Here is a 16767-nt window from a genome sequence, read left to right as displayed (position 1 = left end):
AAATTTAAGAGCTATTTGAAAATACCCACCACAGCAACAGATCATGTGGCCTAACCTGCCACTGTCAACGTTAATGATCAATTCAGACATTCTCCTCTTCCTGTTTGTAATTAAACTTATTCAACACAGCCGAACCTTTTCATTTCTCTCAATGTTTCCTGTCTTAAATTAAATTTTACTATCTATATCCTGCATACATGGAGGTAGATAGTATGTTATGCATTCTTTCTTTTTTGGGAATGATGATAATTTCTTATGAATTCCTTTATCAAAATCTGCCATTTTTTTTAAGAATCCCTACAGTGTGGAAACAGGCCCTTCAGCCCAACGCATCCATACCAACAGTCGGAGTATCCCACCCAAACTCATGCCCCATTACTCTACATTTACCTCTGAGTAATGTGTGTAACCTACATGCCCCTGAATACTATGGGCGATTTAGTTAGACCAATTCACCTAACCTGCACACTGGATTGCGGGAGGAAAGCCAGGCAGACACTGGGAGAATGTGCAAACCCCAGACAGACAGTCATCTGAGGCTAGAATCGGACCCAGGAACTGAGAGGAGGCAGTGCTGATCACTGAACCACCATGTAGCCCATTTTAAAAGCTCTTGTTATGGTCGGCATTATCACTTCAAGAGAGAAAGAGGCTGCCATTCTGGAATTCCTAAACTAAATTCAGAGGGGACCTAGGTCTTGTCATTCCAATTTCTACTTTTCAGCCTTTCTCTTGTGAATTAATCATGGATCATTCGGCATGAATATTAGGATCAGCAGTGTGGAATACCTTCGAGTATAGAGACCCTTTAGAGAGCTGATGTCTTATCCAGGAGGAAAGCACAGTACTGTATTGACCCTGGCCCACTCAGTGGACAGTTCAGCTGGGGATCAAGTTGGCATTTCAACATTTTTTTGAGCTCCTGTTGGGAAGGATGTTGGCCAGGGCACAAAGTGGTTTAAAACTCTGACGCAGAACCTGCGAGTTACTGCAGCTTGAACATGTGTGAAGAGGTGAACCTGGTAACAGTCGTGTGCTCAGTGCCTGCTGCCTGCACCAAATGAGGAATGCAGTCTGGTACTTGATTGGAGGATCCAGCACTTAGTAACAGTGCAGAGGTCCCTGATTGGAAGAAGCTGATAAGATGATCAGGGATAAAACGGAGCATGACTGAATCTCTGTTGTATAACTGCGGAGAGAAATGCCATGTGAGTGACCCCTGGAGGCCAGGGTGGAGACTGCAAAGGAGTGGTCAGTTGGCTGTGCTGGACAATGTCACCTCAGTGTTTCAATTCAGTGTAGTATTAGATTAGCAGGGGGGTGACAAGTGGGTTTCCCTTAACTGCTTACGATTTGGAATTTGTTTTTTTTTGACACTTTGAGAATAAGTGTGGATTCGTTAAGTTGAAGTGTGCTGTGGACCTTCTACACTCTTCCACTGAGGTTAACTCTTCTATTAGACATTTGGGGAAAATATTTGAATTGAAAGACACCAAGACTAGATTATCTGGTGTTTATTGCTATGCATGGCACAGTGGCTCAGTGGTTAGCACTGCTGCCCTGTAGCACCAGGGTCCCAGGTTCAATTCTACCCTCTGGTGATTGTCTGTGTAGAGTTTGCACATTCTCCCCTTGTCTGCGTGGGTTTCCTCCCACAGTCCAAAGATGGGCAGGTCAGGTGAATTGACCGTGCTAAATGGTCCTTAATGTTAGGTGCATTAGTCAGAGAGGAAATGGGTCTGGGTGGGTTACTCTTCGGAGGGTCGGGTTGGGCTGAAGGGCCTGTTTCCATGCTGTAGGGAATCTAATCTAATGTGATCCAAGTGAATTTGAATTAACCTACCGACCTTCTGTCCTGGCATCAGGTTAATGGTTTGATCATGTGTGTTTTGGATGATGAATCCTATTCCTGTTAACACCACTATGGCAGCATTCCCATTCAAACCTTCCAAATACGTTCTGTGCTGCATAAAGCCACAGAATTTGTTTCATCAAATTGTGCTAATTCTAACTGTGTATTTTGGATATTTGATTGATTTTTTGATTTACATTGCAGATAAAGGATGTGAACTAGCAGCCAAGCTCCGATCAAACGTTACTATTGCTGCCTACGCGTCAATCGCTTTCCTATTGGCCCTTATACTTCACGCTATATGTAAGTTGGGGGGTGCAGGCTGTATCAAAAGTATTGGTGTGGATGCAAGGGACTCATTTTCCACTGCGCTCACTCCTGACCACCATTGGTGGAGCTTAACTGCAGAAACTCTATGTTTAGCCCATAGCTATCCAGCTACTAACTGAGTGTAACAGAAGTTGAGCTGAGAGTATGAAATTCACTTGATTGATGAAAATAGGAGAAATGCAGATGCTGGAAATCTGAAATGAAACCAAAAGTTGCTGGGAAAAACTCAGCAGGTCTGGCTGCACCTGTGGAGAGAAAGCAGTGTTAACGTTTCTTCTGTACGGAGTAGTTAAGAATGGTGTTCCTGCTGAAGGCAGGAGTGGGGAGGCTAAAGGAATGAGTGGGGAGGTGGAAATGGAGGGATGAATATCAGAAAGCAAGGGAGAAAGAAAAGATGATGAGGACTGAGTGGGAGAGAATGGGTCAGTTGTGCTGAAAGCAGCCCAGGTCATGACAGGGTGTGGGGATGGGGTAAAGACCTGTTTTTTTTTTCCCTGGCACACTATCATCCATCCCCCTGATTACCGCGCTCTTTTTGTTTCTCTCTGCTAATCCCCACACCCCTGTCATTTAGCATATACACCACTTTATCTGTTCTAAATGGTCACCAGACTGCTTTCTCTCTGCAGATACCACCACACTGGCTAAGTTTCTCCAGCAATTTTGTTGGGGTTTTTTGTCCCTAGTATCGCTGCCCTGGTTAGTGTCAGAAGTTCTGGAGTGGCAGGTTCTCACCAAACTTCTTCATTCTAGCATTTGCCACAGGAACTTTGTATGATTGAAAGGACTGCTGTTTCCCAGCCCGACTATGACGCACTGGAGCTCCCTACAGTGTGGAAAACAGGCCCTTCAGCCCAACAAGTCCACACCGACCCTCTGTAGAGTAACCCACCAAGACCCATTTCCCTCTGACTAATGCACCTAACACAATGAGTCATTTAGCACGGTCAATCCACCCTGACCCACACATCGTTGTGACTGTGGGAGGAAACCGGAGCACCCAGAGGAAACCCACGCAGACGCTGGGAGAATGTGCAAACTCCTCACAAACAGACTTTGCACAGTCGCCCAAGGCTGGAATTGAACCCAGGCCCCTGGTACTGTGAGGCAGCAGTGCTAACCACTGAGCCACCGTGCCACCTCAAAATTGTCTGTGGACTTTGCATGTTCTTCCCATGTCTGCGTGGGTTTGCTCTGGTTTCCTCTCCCAACGCAAAGACTTGCAGGTTAGGGTGGATTGGCCATGCTGAATTGCCCATTGTGTTCAGCAATGTGGTTAGGTGCATTGGTCTGGGATAATTGTAGGGTAGGGGAATGGGTCTGGGTAGCTTACTCAGAGGGTTGGTGTGGACTTACTGGGCCAAATGACCTATTCCCACACTGGAGGGTTTTGAAAGCTAACACACTGTGCGTGCTGGTTCATAGTTCCTTCGAATTAGAGTCACAGATCAGACAGTGAAGGTGTTTGGTATGCTTTATTGGTCAGGGCATTGAAGGTAGGAGTTGGGAGGTCCTGTTGCAGCTGTACAAGATGTTGATTAGGGCACTTTTGGATATTGTGTACAATTCTGGTCTCCTTCCTATGTTGTGAAACCTGAAAGGGTTCAGAAACTATTCACAATAATGTTGCTGGGGTTGGAGGGTTTGAGCTATAGGGAGAGGCTGAATAGGCTGGGGCTGCTTTTCCCTGGATTGTCGGAGGCTGAGGGGTGACCTTATAGATGTTTATAAAATCATGAGGGGTACAGATCAGGTGAACAGACAAATCTCCCCCCTGAGATGGCGAGTCTGGAACTAGAGGGCATAGGTTTTGGGGGGTGAGAGCAGAAAGATGTTAAAGGGACCTAAGGGGTAACATTTTCACACAGAGGGTGGTACGTGTATGGAATGTGCTGCCAGAGGATGTGGTGGAGGCTGGTACAATTACAGCACTTAAAAGGCATCTGGATGGGTATATGAATAGGAAGGGTTTAGTGGGATATGGGCCAAGTGCTGGCAAATGGACTAGATTAAGTTAGGATGTCTGGTTGGCATGGATGAGTTGGACAGAAGGGTCTGTTTCCATGCTGTGACTCAATCATTTTGAATTTAGGACGATGAAATCTATTAATTGTGTGCAGCGAATCTGGCTGGTTTGAGTCCTGCTCTCCACTGCTGAAACAGTCCCGGGATAAGGCTGGAATTCCGATATCTGTTTCATGTAACGGTGATTTTGTAACAGATTGAGTGAGCGTGTAGTGGAATGACCATTCATGACTGAAGTTCTTGATTAGTGGGCAGCACGGTGGCACAGTGGTTAGCACTGCTGCCTCACAGCGCCAGAGACCCGGGTTCAATTCCCGACTCAGGCGACAGACTGTGTGGAGTTTGCACGTTCTCCCCGTGTCTGCGTGGGTTTCCTCCGGGTGCTCCGGTTTCCTCCCACAGTCCAAAGATGTGCAGGTCAGGTGAATTGGCCAAGCTAAATTGTCCGTAGTGTTAGGTAAGGGGTAAATGTAGGGGTATGGGTGGGTTGCGCTTCGGCGGGTTGGTGTGGACTTGTTGGGCCGAAGGGCCTGTTTCCACACTGTAAGTCTAATCTAATCTAATCTTTATTACTTTTGTCCATCAGCTCTTGTTTCCTTTTTTCTCTTGCCAAACCTGGTTCTCTGCTTTTATCTGGCACATCTGTTTGCCAATTATAACATCACCAGTCCAGCTGAGACTAAAGGACATGATTGTTCAGAGTGGCACAGTGGGCAGCACGGTGGCACAGTGGTTAGCACTGCTGCCTCACAGCGCCAGAGACCTGGGTTCAATTCCCGACTCAGGCGACAGACTGTGTGGAGTTTGCACGTTCTCCCCGTGTCTGCGTGGGTTTCCTCCGGGTGCTCCGGTTTCCTCCCACAGTCCAAAGATGTGCAGGTCAGGTGAATTGGCCATGCTAAATTGCCCGTAGTGTTAGGTAAGGGGTAAATGTAGGGGTATGGGTGGGTTGCACTTCGGCGGGTCGGTGTGGACTTGTTGGGCCGAGTAAGTAATCTAATCTTAAAAAAAAACTTTGAAGTTTCTGAAAAGTTCCTTTTTACTATTTCGACTGAGGAATTTGGAGGGTAATTTCACAGCCTGTCGAACCAAAAAGGATAAAGGACAATTAGTTTGGGAATATTTTTCATGTGGATTGATGTTAGAATTGTTTATGGAAATTCCTTGTTCATTTCACTTACTGTTGACACTGAACAGATCAGCAAATAACAAAGTGGTTTAAAAGGAGATCGAGAAATCAGCGTCCAGATCCCTCTGCAAACAACATGGATGAGCAGGAGGAAAATGTAAGTACTGGTATCAGATAGAAGTAGCAATTTAGAAACAGTTGTTGCTGTGAATCTTTCTGTAAATGAGCTTTTGTGTTGAATTTACAAAAGGTGTGGTCAGAAATAGGCATGTGTTTTGCTGCTGCATGAGGAATTTTCAGGGAGAATAGGGATCGCTGTACACATAGCGGAGCCCGTGTGTTTGCATGGCTAGGGTGAACACCAATATGCTGGAGATCACAGCAGGTCAGCCAGTATCCATGGGGAGAGAGAGAGAGAGAGAGCTAATGTTTTGAGTCTCTTAACTCTTCTGATTTCAAGCCGTGATGTTTGATCCACAGGTAAAGGATTCTTTTTTCCCTCTGTTACATTCTGTCCCTCATTTAACAGAAATATCTACAGAAATATCTAAATGTCTCCTTGCTGGCACAAGACACAAGATTGGATGAATAGTGGAACATTGGAAAAGTATTACACCATTCATCCAGGCGTTCCTGATAAAGGGCTTTTGTTCAAAACGTCCAATTTTTTTTTCTCTTGCTCCTTGGATGCTGCCTGACCTGCTGTGCTTTTCCAGCACCACTCTAATCTTGACATTCTTCTGGACAGGGCTGCTCTGCTGTGTACTACAGTCGTGGCTGATTGGATGCTTCAATGCCTTTTTTTACTCCCCTTCCCCTTTCCCTCCCCCGCCCAATCCCATAATCCTTCACGCCATTGCCAATCCGAAATCTATCAATCACTGTCTTTACACGTTCAATGAGTGAGCTACCCGTGGCCCCCTGTGACAAAAAATTCCAAACGTTCACAACTCTTTAAATAGATTTTTCCTCCTCTTAGTCCAAAATGGTTTCCCTTTTTTTTTGTATTTTAATTTTAATTTTAAATTTATACCTCCTTTTTAGTTCTAGACTCCCCCAACCAGAGTGCTTGTGTCTGCCCTGTCTATCCATAGTGTTTTGTTGGTTCCAATGAGGTCCCCTCATTCTGTGAAACCCCAGGCCCACTTTGTCCAATCATTTGTCTTCATCGGACAGTCCTGCTATCTGGGGATCAAGTCTGGTGAGCTGCCTTTCTGTGCAGAAAAGACATCGTTTTTCTGGAGTCCAAAAGTGCACGCGGCATTCCAGACGGAGTCAAACTAGGCTTCTATACAATTGAAGCAAGATGAAGGAGCAGTGCTCCGAAAGCTAGTGCTTCCAAATTGTTGTACTATAACCTGGTGTTGTGTGATTCTTTTTTTAACTTTTTAAGTCCCCTTGCCTTCCTAACAGTTTGCTGCATCTGCAGGTTAACCTTCAGCAGCTTATTGACAAGATGGGCATGGAAAAAAATGTTTTCCCCTTGTGCAAGAATCGTGATCAAGTTTGGGGAGGGGGGGGGGGGGTCGGTCATAGTCTTAAAAACAAGCGGTGGCCCATTTAAAGGGAGTGATGAGGAAACTTTAAATCTTGAGGGTTGAGATCCTGAGGATTTTCTGCCCTTTTTTAAAAGGCTGTGGTGGCTGGAGGGTTAGGGAGGTTGGACACTTAACATGAGAAGGGAAATGTTGGAGGGACATTGGGCATCAGAAGAGTCACAGACGTGGGTAGACAGAGACTGGTCAAGGGAGAGCAGGATTGGAATGAATAAGTTCAGTCTGCTTCTGCCCGCCAAAGGCTGGGTTTCTGGGACAGTCCAACTTAGTCAATGGCTAACATTGTTCTGACTTTTTTGTTTTTTTTCCCTCCAGGAACTGATTGACCTGGGTAAAGTGAAGCTTCCAATTTGAGAGTACTGTTTCCACTGAAGAATTACCTTCAATGGGGGCCACTGTTTCCAGTGACCAACTGTCCAGGAGCACTGTTACAGATTGAGGGACTGGGACTCTCTCCCTCTTTCCCCCCCCCCCACACCCCCCCCCCACCACCAACGCCCGGTCCTGTTTCAGCTGCAGAGCTATAGGGAGAGGCAGATGCTCCTGGAAGCCTCAGGAAATTTGGGAAAAGATCCCCAAGCTATGACCCACAAAAGATCCAGGATCATGCTGTTCCAGGACTTCTCCCCAGCTTTGGTCCGAAAGAGGAAGGCATTCGATGAGGCGAAGAAGCGTTTAAGGGACTTAAATATCCAGTACTCCTTACGATATCCAGCGATGCTACGCCTTAGCCACGAAGGATCCATATATAAATTCGGATCACCAGAGAAGGCTAAGGAATTCTTGGACGCTCTTAAATAAACTGTAAGAGATTGTGGACGTTGGTCTGCCTTTCCCATTATTTTGGTTTACATCCCTTCATCTTTTCTTATCTTTCCCCCTATGTGTGTATGTGTGTGTATATATTGGGGCGTTTGGTTAATGTTGTTGGGGGGAGGTGGTTATTTTATTCTATTTTACTTCTGTCTTTAGGAGCGGGGTTGTTTTTCTTTCCCCTGTTATTTTGTTATTATATTTAAGTATTAAGTATTGAGATTGTAATCTTATATTTATATATTTATATATGGTATTAATATTCCCAAATGTATTTAGATGTGGGTGGGGGTGGGGTGTTCATTGTTAACTCTAGCTTTATATTATATTTGAATTCTCCTCATTTTTATTGAGGAACACCTGGGTCAAGGGTGGGGCACTGGTTGGAAGAGGGTAAGATGGACTGTGGGAGAGGAAGTGACGCTCCCTGGGAACAAGGGAGAAAATCTCCTATTAGGAATGTTTTATATCTTTTTTATTTAGAAAGAGTTTTTTGTTATATTGTTCTGAGTGTATTAGAGAGTCTTTACTTTTGTAAATCTTGTATGCTCCATGCTCGGGATGTTCTAGATAGGGTTTCCCCTCCCGAGGGGTCTCTGCTCTGCCCAGATGATTATGGCTGAACAGTCGGTTAAGTGGTGCACCTGAAATGTCAGGGGGAGCAATTCGCCAGTTAAAAGGAAGAAAATATTATCAAATCTTAAGAAGGAGAGAGTTGATATAGCTCTCCTACAGGAGACACACCTGTCGGATAAAGAACATTTAAAATTACGACAGGGCGGATTTGATCAGGCCTTTTTTTCTTCTTTTAACTCAAAGCAGGGGAGTCGTTATCCTTGTCCGGAAGAATTTCCCTTTTAAAATTCTAAATCAGATAAAAGACGAATCTGGACGATATATTTTGATTAAAGCCCTCATTAATGGAGAAGAATATGGGATCTTAAATGTGTACTGCCCCCCGGCACACCCCTTTAAATTCATAACGGAAGCTTTTTCAAAACTGATGGCCTTTGGTGCCCGTCATACAATTAAAGTCTCCCCCTATAATTGTATTATGGATCCGGAAACAGACAGGATTCCCAAGAGTGCCGCTGGAGTGTCTCCCAGATCTAGACAACTGGCGGATCTGAATAAAGAATTAGGATTGGTAGATGTATGGAGATGTCTCCATCCACAGGGTAGAGATTTTTCTTTCTACTCTAATCCACATAAATGTCACACAAGAATTGATATGTTTTTTTGCCCCATTGATTTTTCTAAATTCTATATCAACCTGTAAAATAGGTACTATAGCAATCTCCGACCATGCCGCTGTATACATGGAAACTAAGGTAAAGAACAATGGGACATCCGCTCGGCATTGGCGTATGGACCCCTTCCTGATAAAAGATAGCAAATTTGTAAAGTACTTCTCCCAAGAACTTAAAACTTTTTTAGAAATTAATACAGGTATGGCTAGCAATCCGTCAATGATGTGGGAGACCATCAAAGCTTATGCATGAGGTTTGATCATCTCCTATTCAGCGACCCAGAGGAAAATGAAGGGAGAACAACAGCGTCTGCTCGAAGCTCGCCTAAAAGCAGCCGAAACAGCATACACTGATAGACCTTCTATCACAAAATTGCAGAGGATTACAGCTCTTAGGACAGCTTTAAACACCGCGCTTACTCAAACGGCTAAAAGGGAAATATTATTTGCGAAACAAAGACTATATGAATATAGCGACAAACCGGGTAGATACCTAGCATTTCTTGCAAAGAAAAAGAAAGCCCCTCAAACTATTCCAACTATCAAGGAAAGTCCAGGTACCCTGACTCATGATCATAAAAAGATCAATGCGACCTTTAAAGAATTTTATTCTGAACTATATAAATCGCAGGACTGCGAAGATAGGATTAGGAGGATGCAGTCATTTTTTAAAAAATTTGACCTTCCCGGGCCTGACTCCGGAACAGGTGTCGGCCCTAAATACCCCTTTAACAGTCCAAGAAATACTTGAGGCAATTAGGCAACTTCAGAGCGGAAAAGCACCGGGCCTGGATGGTTTTCAAGCTGAATTCTATAAAGAATTTACAGGAATATTGGCTGACCCACTTATGGATATGTATAATTTTGCACATAGTCAGGTCTGTCTCCCGCCCTCGCTGAAAGAAGCAAATATTTCTCTTATCCTCTAAAAAGGAAAAGACCCAGAAGACTGTACATCATATAGACCAATATCCTTACTAAATGTAGACTTTAAAATTCTCTCAAAAATGTTAGCACTGAGACTAGAAAGGGTACTGCCATACATCATAAAGGAGGATCAGACGGGATTTATTAAGGGCTGCAGATCATCCAATAATATCAGAAGGGTCTTGAATATGATCTAAGCCTGTCATCAGGGAAAGATACCAGGAGTAGTAATTTCATTAGATGCGGAAAAGGCATTCGATAGGGTTGAATGGTCATATTTATTTTACACATTGGAAAGGTTTGGCGTTGGACAGGTGTTTACCAAATGGGTTTCAACATTGTATAATGACCCCAAAGCAGCTGTTATTACTAATGGGTTAAGATCGGATGGCTTCAGTGTGGGTAGGGGCTGCCGTCAAGGATGTCCTCTCTCACCATTGTTGTTTACGCTGATAATCGAACCATTAGCAGAAACCAACCGGACTGATCCTAATATAACGGTCCCGAGGATTGGTACAGGTAAACACAAAATTACCCTTTATGCAGATGACGTTCTCTTATTCCTCAGTAATCCTTTAATGTCAGTGCCTCGTCTAATTCAAGTTATTAATACATTTAGAGCATTCTCAGGCTATAAAATTAATTTTTCAAAATCGGAAGCTATGCCAATGGGTGGCCTGGTTATGATACCCCACTTAATGGACGGATCCCCTTTTCCTTTCCATTGGTCCCTGGAGGGTTTCTTATATTTCGGTATTTTTATCACGTCAGTATTTGGTCAGCTGTATAGGGCTAATTTTGTACAATTAATGGAAAGGATAAGGCAGGACCTCCAGCGATGGAGAGACCTTCCGACGTCCTGGCTAGGTAGAATAGCATTACTTAAAATGAATGTTCTGCCCCGTCTCTTATATCCTATGAGAATGCTCCCGCTGATGCTGCCAAGGCTAGCCCTACGTAAATTATATGGCTGGTTGGGCTCCTTTATTTGGAACCATAGACGGCCCCTTATTAAGCTGAAGAAGCTACAGCTTCCACAGGCAAGAGGAGGACTGGATTTCCCAGACTTTAGGAAATATCAGTTAAGCTCCCTACTAAGTTACATAGCTGATTGGGTTTTGTCTGATCCACAATCAATCTGGTTGGATATCGAAGCCTCCCAAATAAAATAACCACTTATTAACCTTTTATTTTCAGATAAGAGGAAAATCTTTACAGACCACTGTAAAAAATCCCATAATATTAAACACAATTAAGGCCTGGAATATAATGCGGCAAAATGAGGGTAACTCTCATAAAACATCCCCCTATGCACCAATAGTAGGCGCATGGGGATTCCAACCGGGGATTACAGATGCCACCTTTAAACTCTGGAGATCCAGGGGCATCTCATGCTTAGGGGACCTATTTAAAGATGGGATCCTGATGTCCTTTGAGCAGCTGCGTCTGAAATTCGGAATACCTAATGGGGATCTCTTTCGATACTTCCAAATTCGAGATTATATACAGAGGAAGACTACATTAATAGATAGTTTTTATAAATCAGACAGAGAACGTAATGTCCTACGACCAGCGGGGGTATCCTCCGTTAGTACTATATACCATTTGCTACATGATGGAGTCTCAGGAGACATGGATGACCTGCTTAAAACATGGGAGCAGGACTTGGGGCTAGAAATCTCTGAGGATATGTGGAATGACATTTGGGAAAATGCTAGAAGAATTACTATCTGTAACAGAACTCAGGCTATCCAACTAAAGATACTTCATAGGGCTCATATAGCTCCGGCTCGACTGGCAAAATTTAAGGCAGGAGCATCTCCATTGTGTCCCAAATGCAAAATAGAGGTGGGTACTCTTGCACATTGTCTGTGGACTTGTCAGAAAATCCGCAGATACTGGACTAAAGTAGCAAGTACCCTGACAGAAATTTTAGGAACGGAAATTAGGGTGGACCCTGTATCTCTCCTTTTGGGCTTTTCGAACCTCTCATCTCTGGATATGCATGGGAAGAGACTATTTTCTATTCTCTCTTTCTGTGCAAGGAAAAATATTTTGGTGAACTGGGTGGCTGAGGGCCCCCCTGGACTTTCAAATTGGCACAGATTAATTATGGAATATATCCCCCTTGACTTCCTCACAAATATGGTGCCCTGAAAGACTGAATTATTTTATAAAATATGGCAGCCCTTTTTGAATTATATAAATGCAGATATTTCGGCTATCCTAACAAGGGCTTTTATTTAGTGAAGATTTCAGACCGGGCTGCTCCGGGGCCCCTTGGGAGAGGAATCCTGCGCGAATACGGGTTTTATTATATTTGATGTTTATATATTCCGAGCATGTAAGAGACTTAGGTATACACTCTGGTTAGTTATAGGTTAGATTAGTAGAAAGTTGAGTTGTGTTCTTTTTTCTTCTCTCCTTTCTTTTTTTCTCTTTTTTTCTTCTCTTTGTTAAAGTTTGACTATTGTATATATGATTTAATTGTACATAAATGTTTGTATTTGAGAGTTTTGTTTATTTTTGTAAATTTGTAAAAATGTTAAATTTCCAATAAAAATATCTATTAAAAAAAAACTGTCTACCTCAACCTTGACTGTATTGTATGATCTGGCCTCCAATTCTCTGGAAGCAGTTTCCAAAGTCTAATGGTTCTAAGGAGGGAACACCATCTCCCCAGATCTGTATTAAAATGGAGACCTCTCATTGTTTAACTACACACAGTAGTTCCAGATGTCCCTAGACCAGTTAACCTCAGTTTGTCATCTGTCATGGTGCCCTCCCTCAGAATATTTATTCTATCTTTTCAATGAAAATGTGTTTCATTGTTTTTAAACTCCAGTGGGCTGTTGCCCATCCTACTCAATCAAAATTGAGTAAAGGCAACTGTTCCAAATTAACTTGAAGTGGGAGATGGCACGGGGCAGGGTGACACTAGGCATATGGGCACACAAGATGGCCGCTGAGCCATTAGTTAGCTACTTGCCACAAAGATGGCCTTCAGACCACGATATGGAGAGAGACGCAGAGGCCCCCCCCCCCCCCACACCTCTACCTCTCAAGCCAGCACTTATTCTCTGCTCCTGACGGTGCTGAGATTTCTTTGTATGTCATCCCCTCCTTTTTTCGGCGTTGTCCATTCCCTTGCTATGTGTGGTGCTGATGAAACTAACATCGAATGTTTCCAGTTGCAATTGTGATGACAGTAGCGAGCAGAGTTCTGAAACCCCTGAAGTCTCCCTTGTGCCAGTTACTCTCACAGCTATGTCGAAGGTAAATACATGTGGCAAACCACTTTGCCCTGAAATGGAGACAATTTCTGTGTCTCCATTCTTTTTAACTGGGTCAAATTGAACAGAAAGCAAAACAAAGTTGTGGTTAGACATCCCCCTTGTTAGAATGTATTCCCAGAATCCCTACACTTGGTATGGCAGAACCTGGGTACCCTTGGCCAAGGAGCACGTGGTGCCTACCACCACTCTCGAACTATTCAGGGAGAAATGGGCACCACCACATGCTTTATTTCCCCCTCCAACTCTATTTTGATTGAATCCCTACCCTCCCTCCTCACCTTTTCGATCACAAAGAATTGCCTGTTGATGTGAAGGGCACTGCTTGTCACTGGCCATTTTGAGCGTTTCCTTTCTTCGTGGTGGTGGGAATCGAATAAAGATGTGTGCATCTGTTGTCTTTAACTGCGTCTCACATCATGGGTCTATTAGAGAAAAAGACATTTTTAAAAAAAACAGGTGATTAGGCACTACTGCGTGTGGAGTGCTTTATTTTCCCCCCTGCCTCTTTTGATTGAAAAAAAGTAGAATCTCTACACAGGCTAGTAAGCCCAACAAGTCCACACGAACCCTCCCACCCAGACTCATTCCCCTACCCTACATTTCCCCTGACTAATGCACCTAACCTACATATCCCTGGACATTGTAACATGGCCGATCTACCCTAACCTGTGCGTCTTTGGACATAGAAGTAAGGGGAATGTGCAAACCTCACACAGATAATTGCCTAAGGCTGGAATCGAACCCAGGTCCCTGGCGCTGTAAGGCAGCAGGGCTAACTACTGAGCCACCCCTTCATGTACATAGGGTGAATGTGACTGGCAAGATAATGCACTGATCTCAATCGTCAGGTGAAAAGGAGCCAGTTAAATGGCGAATCTTGAAAAAGTACAGAATGATTGAGTTCTATGGAGTTGTGCTTTAACTTTTCTATGCATTTTCCATGTTTATACAAGGATAGTTTATAACAAAGCTATGAATCTGTAGCCAGACCAGCATATAGAGCTATAAAATATGACCATTTCTGAATTGTTTGTAAATATTATGACCTGTATTTATTTAATAAACCAAAGAAACTTGACAAAGTCTGACTGTGAGTCTTGTGCTAACTCACTCGAGATTTGGCAATGTTTATTGCATGCAGGCAATTGTGAATGGTGCTGATACACTGTCATCACGGAGAACCATACCTCCCCTGGCTTGATAAAATGAGTGGTCATTCCTGAAGAACAACAGTCTCTGATAATCCCGCGGTGAATTAAGGGCAGTCAGGCACTAGACTGGACACCAGGAGTGAACTTTTTAACAATTATTTGTTCATGGCACACGGGCAGTGCTAGCTGGGTCAGCAGTTCGTGCCTGTCCCTAGTCGCCCTTGGAAAGGTGGTGGTGAGCTGGAGTCCATGTGCTAAGGGCAGCACAAGGAGCATCGCTTTAAATTGAGGCGTGATGGATATAGAGCTTAAAAATGTGTTGCTGGAAAAGCGCAGCAGGTCAGGCAGCATCCAAGGAGCAGGAGAATTGATGTTTTGAGCATAAGCCCTTCTTCAGGAATCCTTTGGATCGTGGCATATAGGATGGATATAGGACAGATGTCAGAGGTAGTTTGTCAGAAGTAGTTTCTTCACTCAGAGAATAGTAGGGACGTGGAACGCACTGCCTGTAACAGTAGTAGCCTTGCCAAATTTAAGGGCATTTTCATGGTCAGTGGTTAGGCATATGGACGAGGATACAATAGTGTAGGTTAGATGAGCTACAGGTCAGAGGAACATCAAGGGCCGAAGGGCTTGTACTGTGATGTAATGTTCGATGTTACACATTGAAAGGGAGCGACATGAGCTTCATTTTTCCTCATTTTACTCACCACATGGCAGGCACATCATAACAAATGGGCGATTACATTAATAATGTGTGCCCAATGTGGTGGGAGGGCAAACACGCCAGGATGTTTCGGCAGGCACATCTAAAGATGTCAACGCAGTAAGGCTCCAACACAAGAAGCAGCGTTTGATAGAGTGAGTGAGATGATCCCACAGCTACCACACCAGGTTAAGGTTCTATTGTCTTGTCACATCCAGTAACGGTTGGACAATTAAACAACCCACTGCAGCATCAACAGGAGGAGGTGCTATAACATCCTGATCCTCAATGACAGGGGAGACCAGGGTAAGGGACTAGACCCAAACAGTTACAGTAAGTTTCAGGTACAACTGCCAAGTGGATAATCTCCCTCAGCCTCCCCATCACACCTGTGGGTCCCCAGCACCATAGATGTCAGTAAATAAAAGGGTTCCAAAGATAAGTTATACAAGACAAGAAATGCTGACTCAGTTTCTCTCTCCAGACATGCTGAATTTCTGCAGTTGGCGTAGATACCAACATCAGTCAATTCAATCCCATGTGATGTCAAGTTAATAGTAAAAAACAACGCTGGGCATTGCAAAGATAATGTCCTGGGAATATTGCTAAAGATTTGTGAGGATCTGAAATCTGAATACAGGCTGAAGTAATTAGTTAAACAACCATTTAATACATGCTCTTTCTAATACAGGCAGAAATAAAATGACTCCTTAATGCAAATAACACAACAAAATGGCTTCTAGGCTGCAAATTGACAATTCTGCTTGAAAGCTGCATAAAATGGCTTCTAACCACGCTAAAGGCTGCATTCCTGAACTAACCATAGTGTGCCTCAACAAAGATTAACAGACAATGCTTCCTTTACAGCGTAGAAATAACTAGACTGGATAAGACAGTACTGGCCATCCTAACTGACCTTGCAAATTCAGGTGCAGAGACTATTTTCGCAAGATAAGGGGGGGCTAGGACGTGAAAAGTAAGGTTGGTTCCCAGGAAATATCATTAGGCTAAGTTGCTGTCAGTAAAGCCATTTTATTAAAATTGATTGGTAATTGTTCGAATTTGCTCTGTAATTATAGCTGTACCTCTTTTCAAAAAGTTATAAAAAAAGCCTTTGTCTTAAACCATGCGCAGCAGTTTCCCCGAGGGACACAGAAGTGTTTAACCTCTGCTTGTGCTGGCCATAATTACAGTGCAAGTCTTACAGAACCAGACCGAATAGCTAGTGTTTATTGATCGATTGCGGAACCGAGAGACCCCTTCGGTGGGTTGAGATCTTCACCTGTGCTCAGGAATTAACTGTCAGCACTCCCCGAGCTAAGCTCGTCCAACAATGATACAAGGCTGTCTTCTCCCTGACAATGTGGAAGTTTGCCTAGTTCCAATCAGGAAAAGTAGGACAAATGCAACCCAGCTAATTGCTCTCCTTCAATCCACTCTCAACCATAAAATTTTGGAAGGTTTCATTGACAGTGTTTGCTCGGTTCTCAACTTCATGACATTCTTGATCCAAATATGGACAAAAGAGCTGAATTCCAGAGGTGAGGTGAGATTGACTGCCATCTGCTGGTTGGAGTCAGATTGAACACAACATGTTTACAGCATCTGATGGAGAAGGTGGGTGGGGGTGGGAGAGCCGCGTGGTCAACGTTTCAGGTATAAGCCGTTCATCAGGATGTGATACCAGAAACGTTGACTCTCCTGCTCCTTGGATGCTGCCTGGCCTGCTGTGC

The 16767-nt window shown here is 43.8% G+C and overlaps 1 protein-coding gene across 1 annotated transcript in view; it reads left to right on the top strand.

Moving 5' to 3' along the window:
- Positions 1–12387, top strand: part of LOC132832737 (uncharacterized) — a 31456-nt gene extending 19069 nt beyond the window's left edge. Inside the window, exons 8-10 of the mRNA XM_060850859.1 lie at positions 2057–2155; positions 5405–5493; positions 7208–12387. Coding sequence (XP_060706842.1) covers positions 2057–2155; positions 5405–5493; positions 7208–7246 — 227 coding nt within the window. The 3' untranslated portion in view covers positions 7247–12387. The remainder of the gene's footprint in view (positions 1–2056; positions 2156–5404; positions 5494–7207) is intronic.
- Positions 12388–16767: the final 4380 nt, after the last annotated feature.

The sequence above is a fragment of the Hemiscyllium ocellatum genome, chromosome 35, assembly GCF_020745735.1.
Source record: "Hemiscyllium ocellatum isolate sHemOce1 chromosome 35, sHemOce1.pat.X.cur, whole genome shotgun sequence".
Classification (NCBI taxonomy): Eukaryota; Metazoa; Chordata; class Chondrichthyes; order Orectolobiformes; family Hemiscylliidae; genus Hemiscyllium; species Hemiscyllium ocellatum.
Note: the sequence above shows the minus strand (reverse complement) of the source record. Positions and strands in the feature narration are given on the sequence as shown.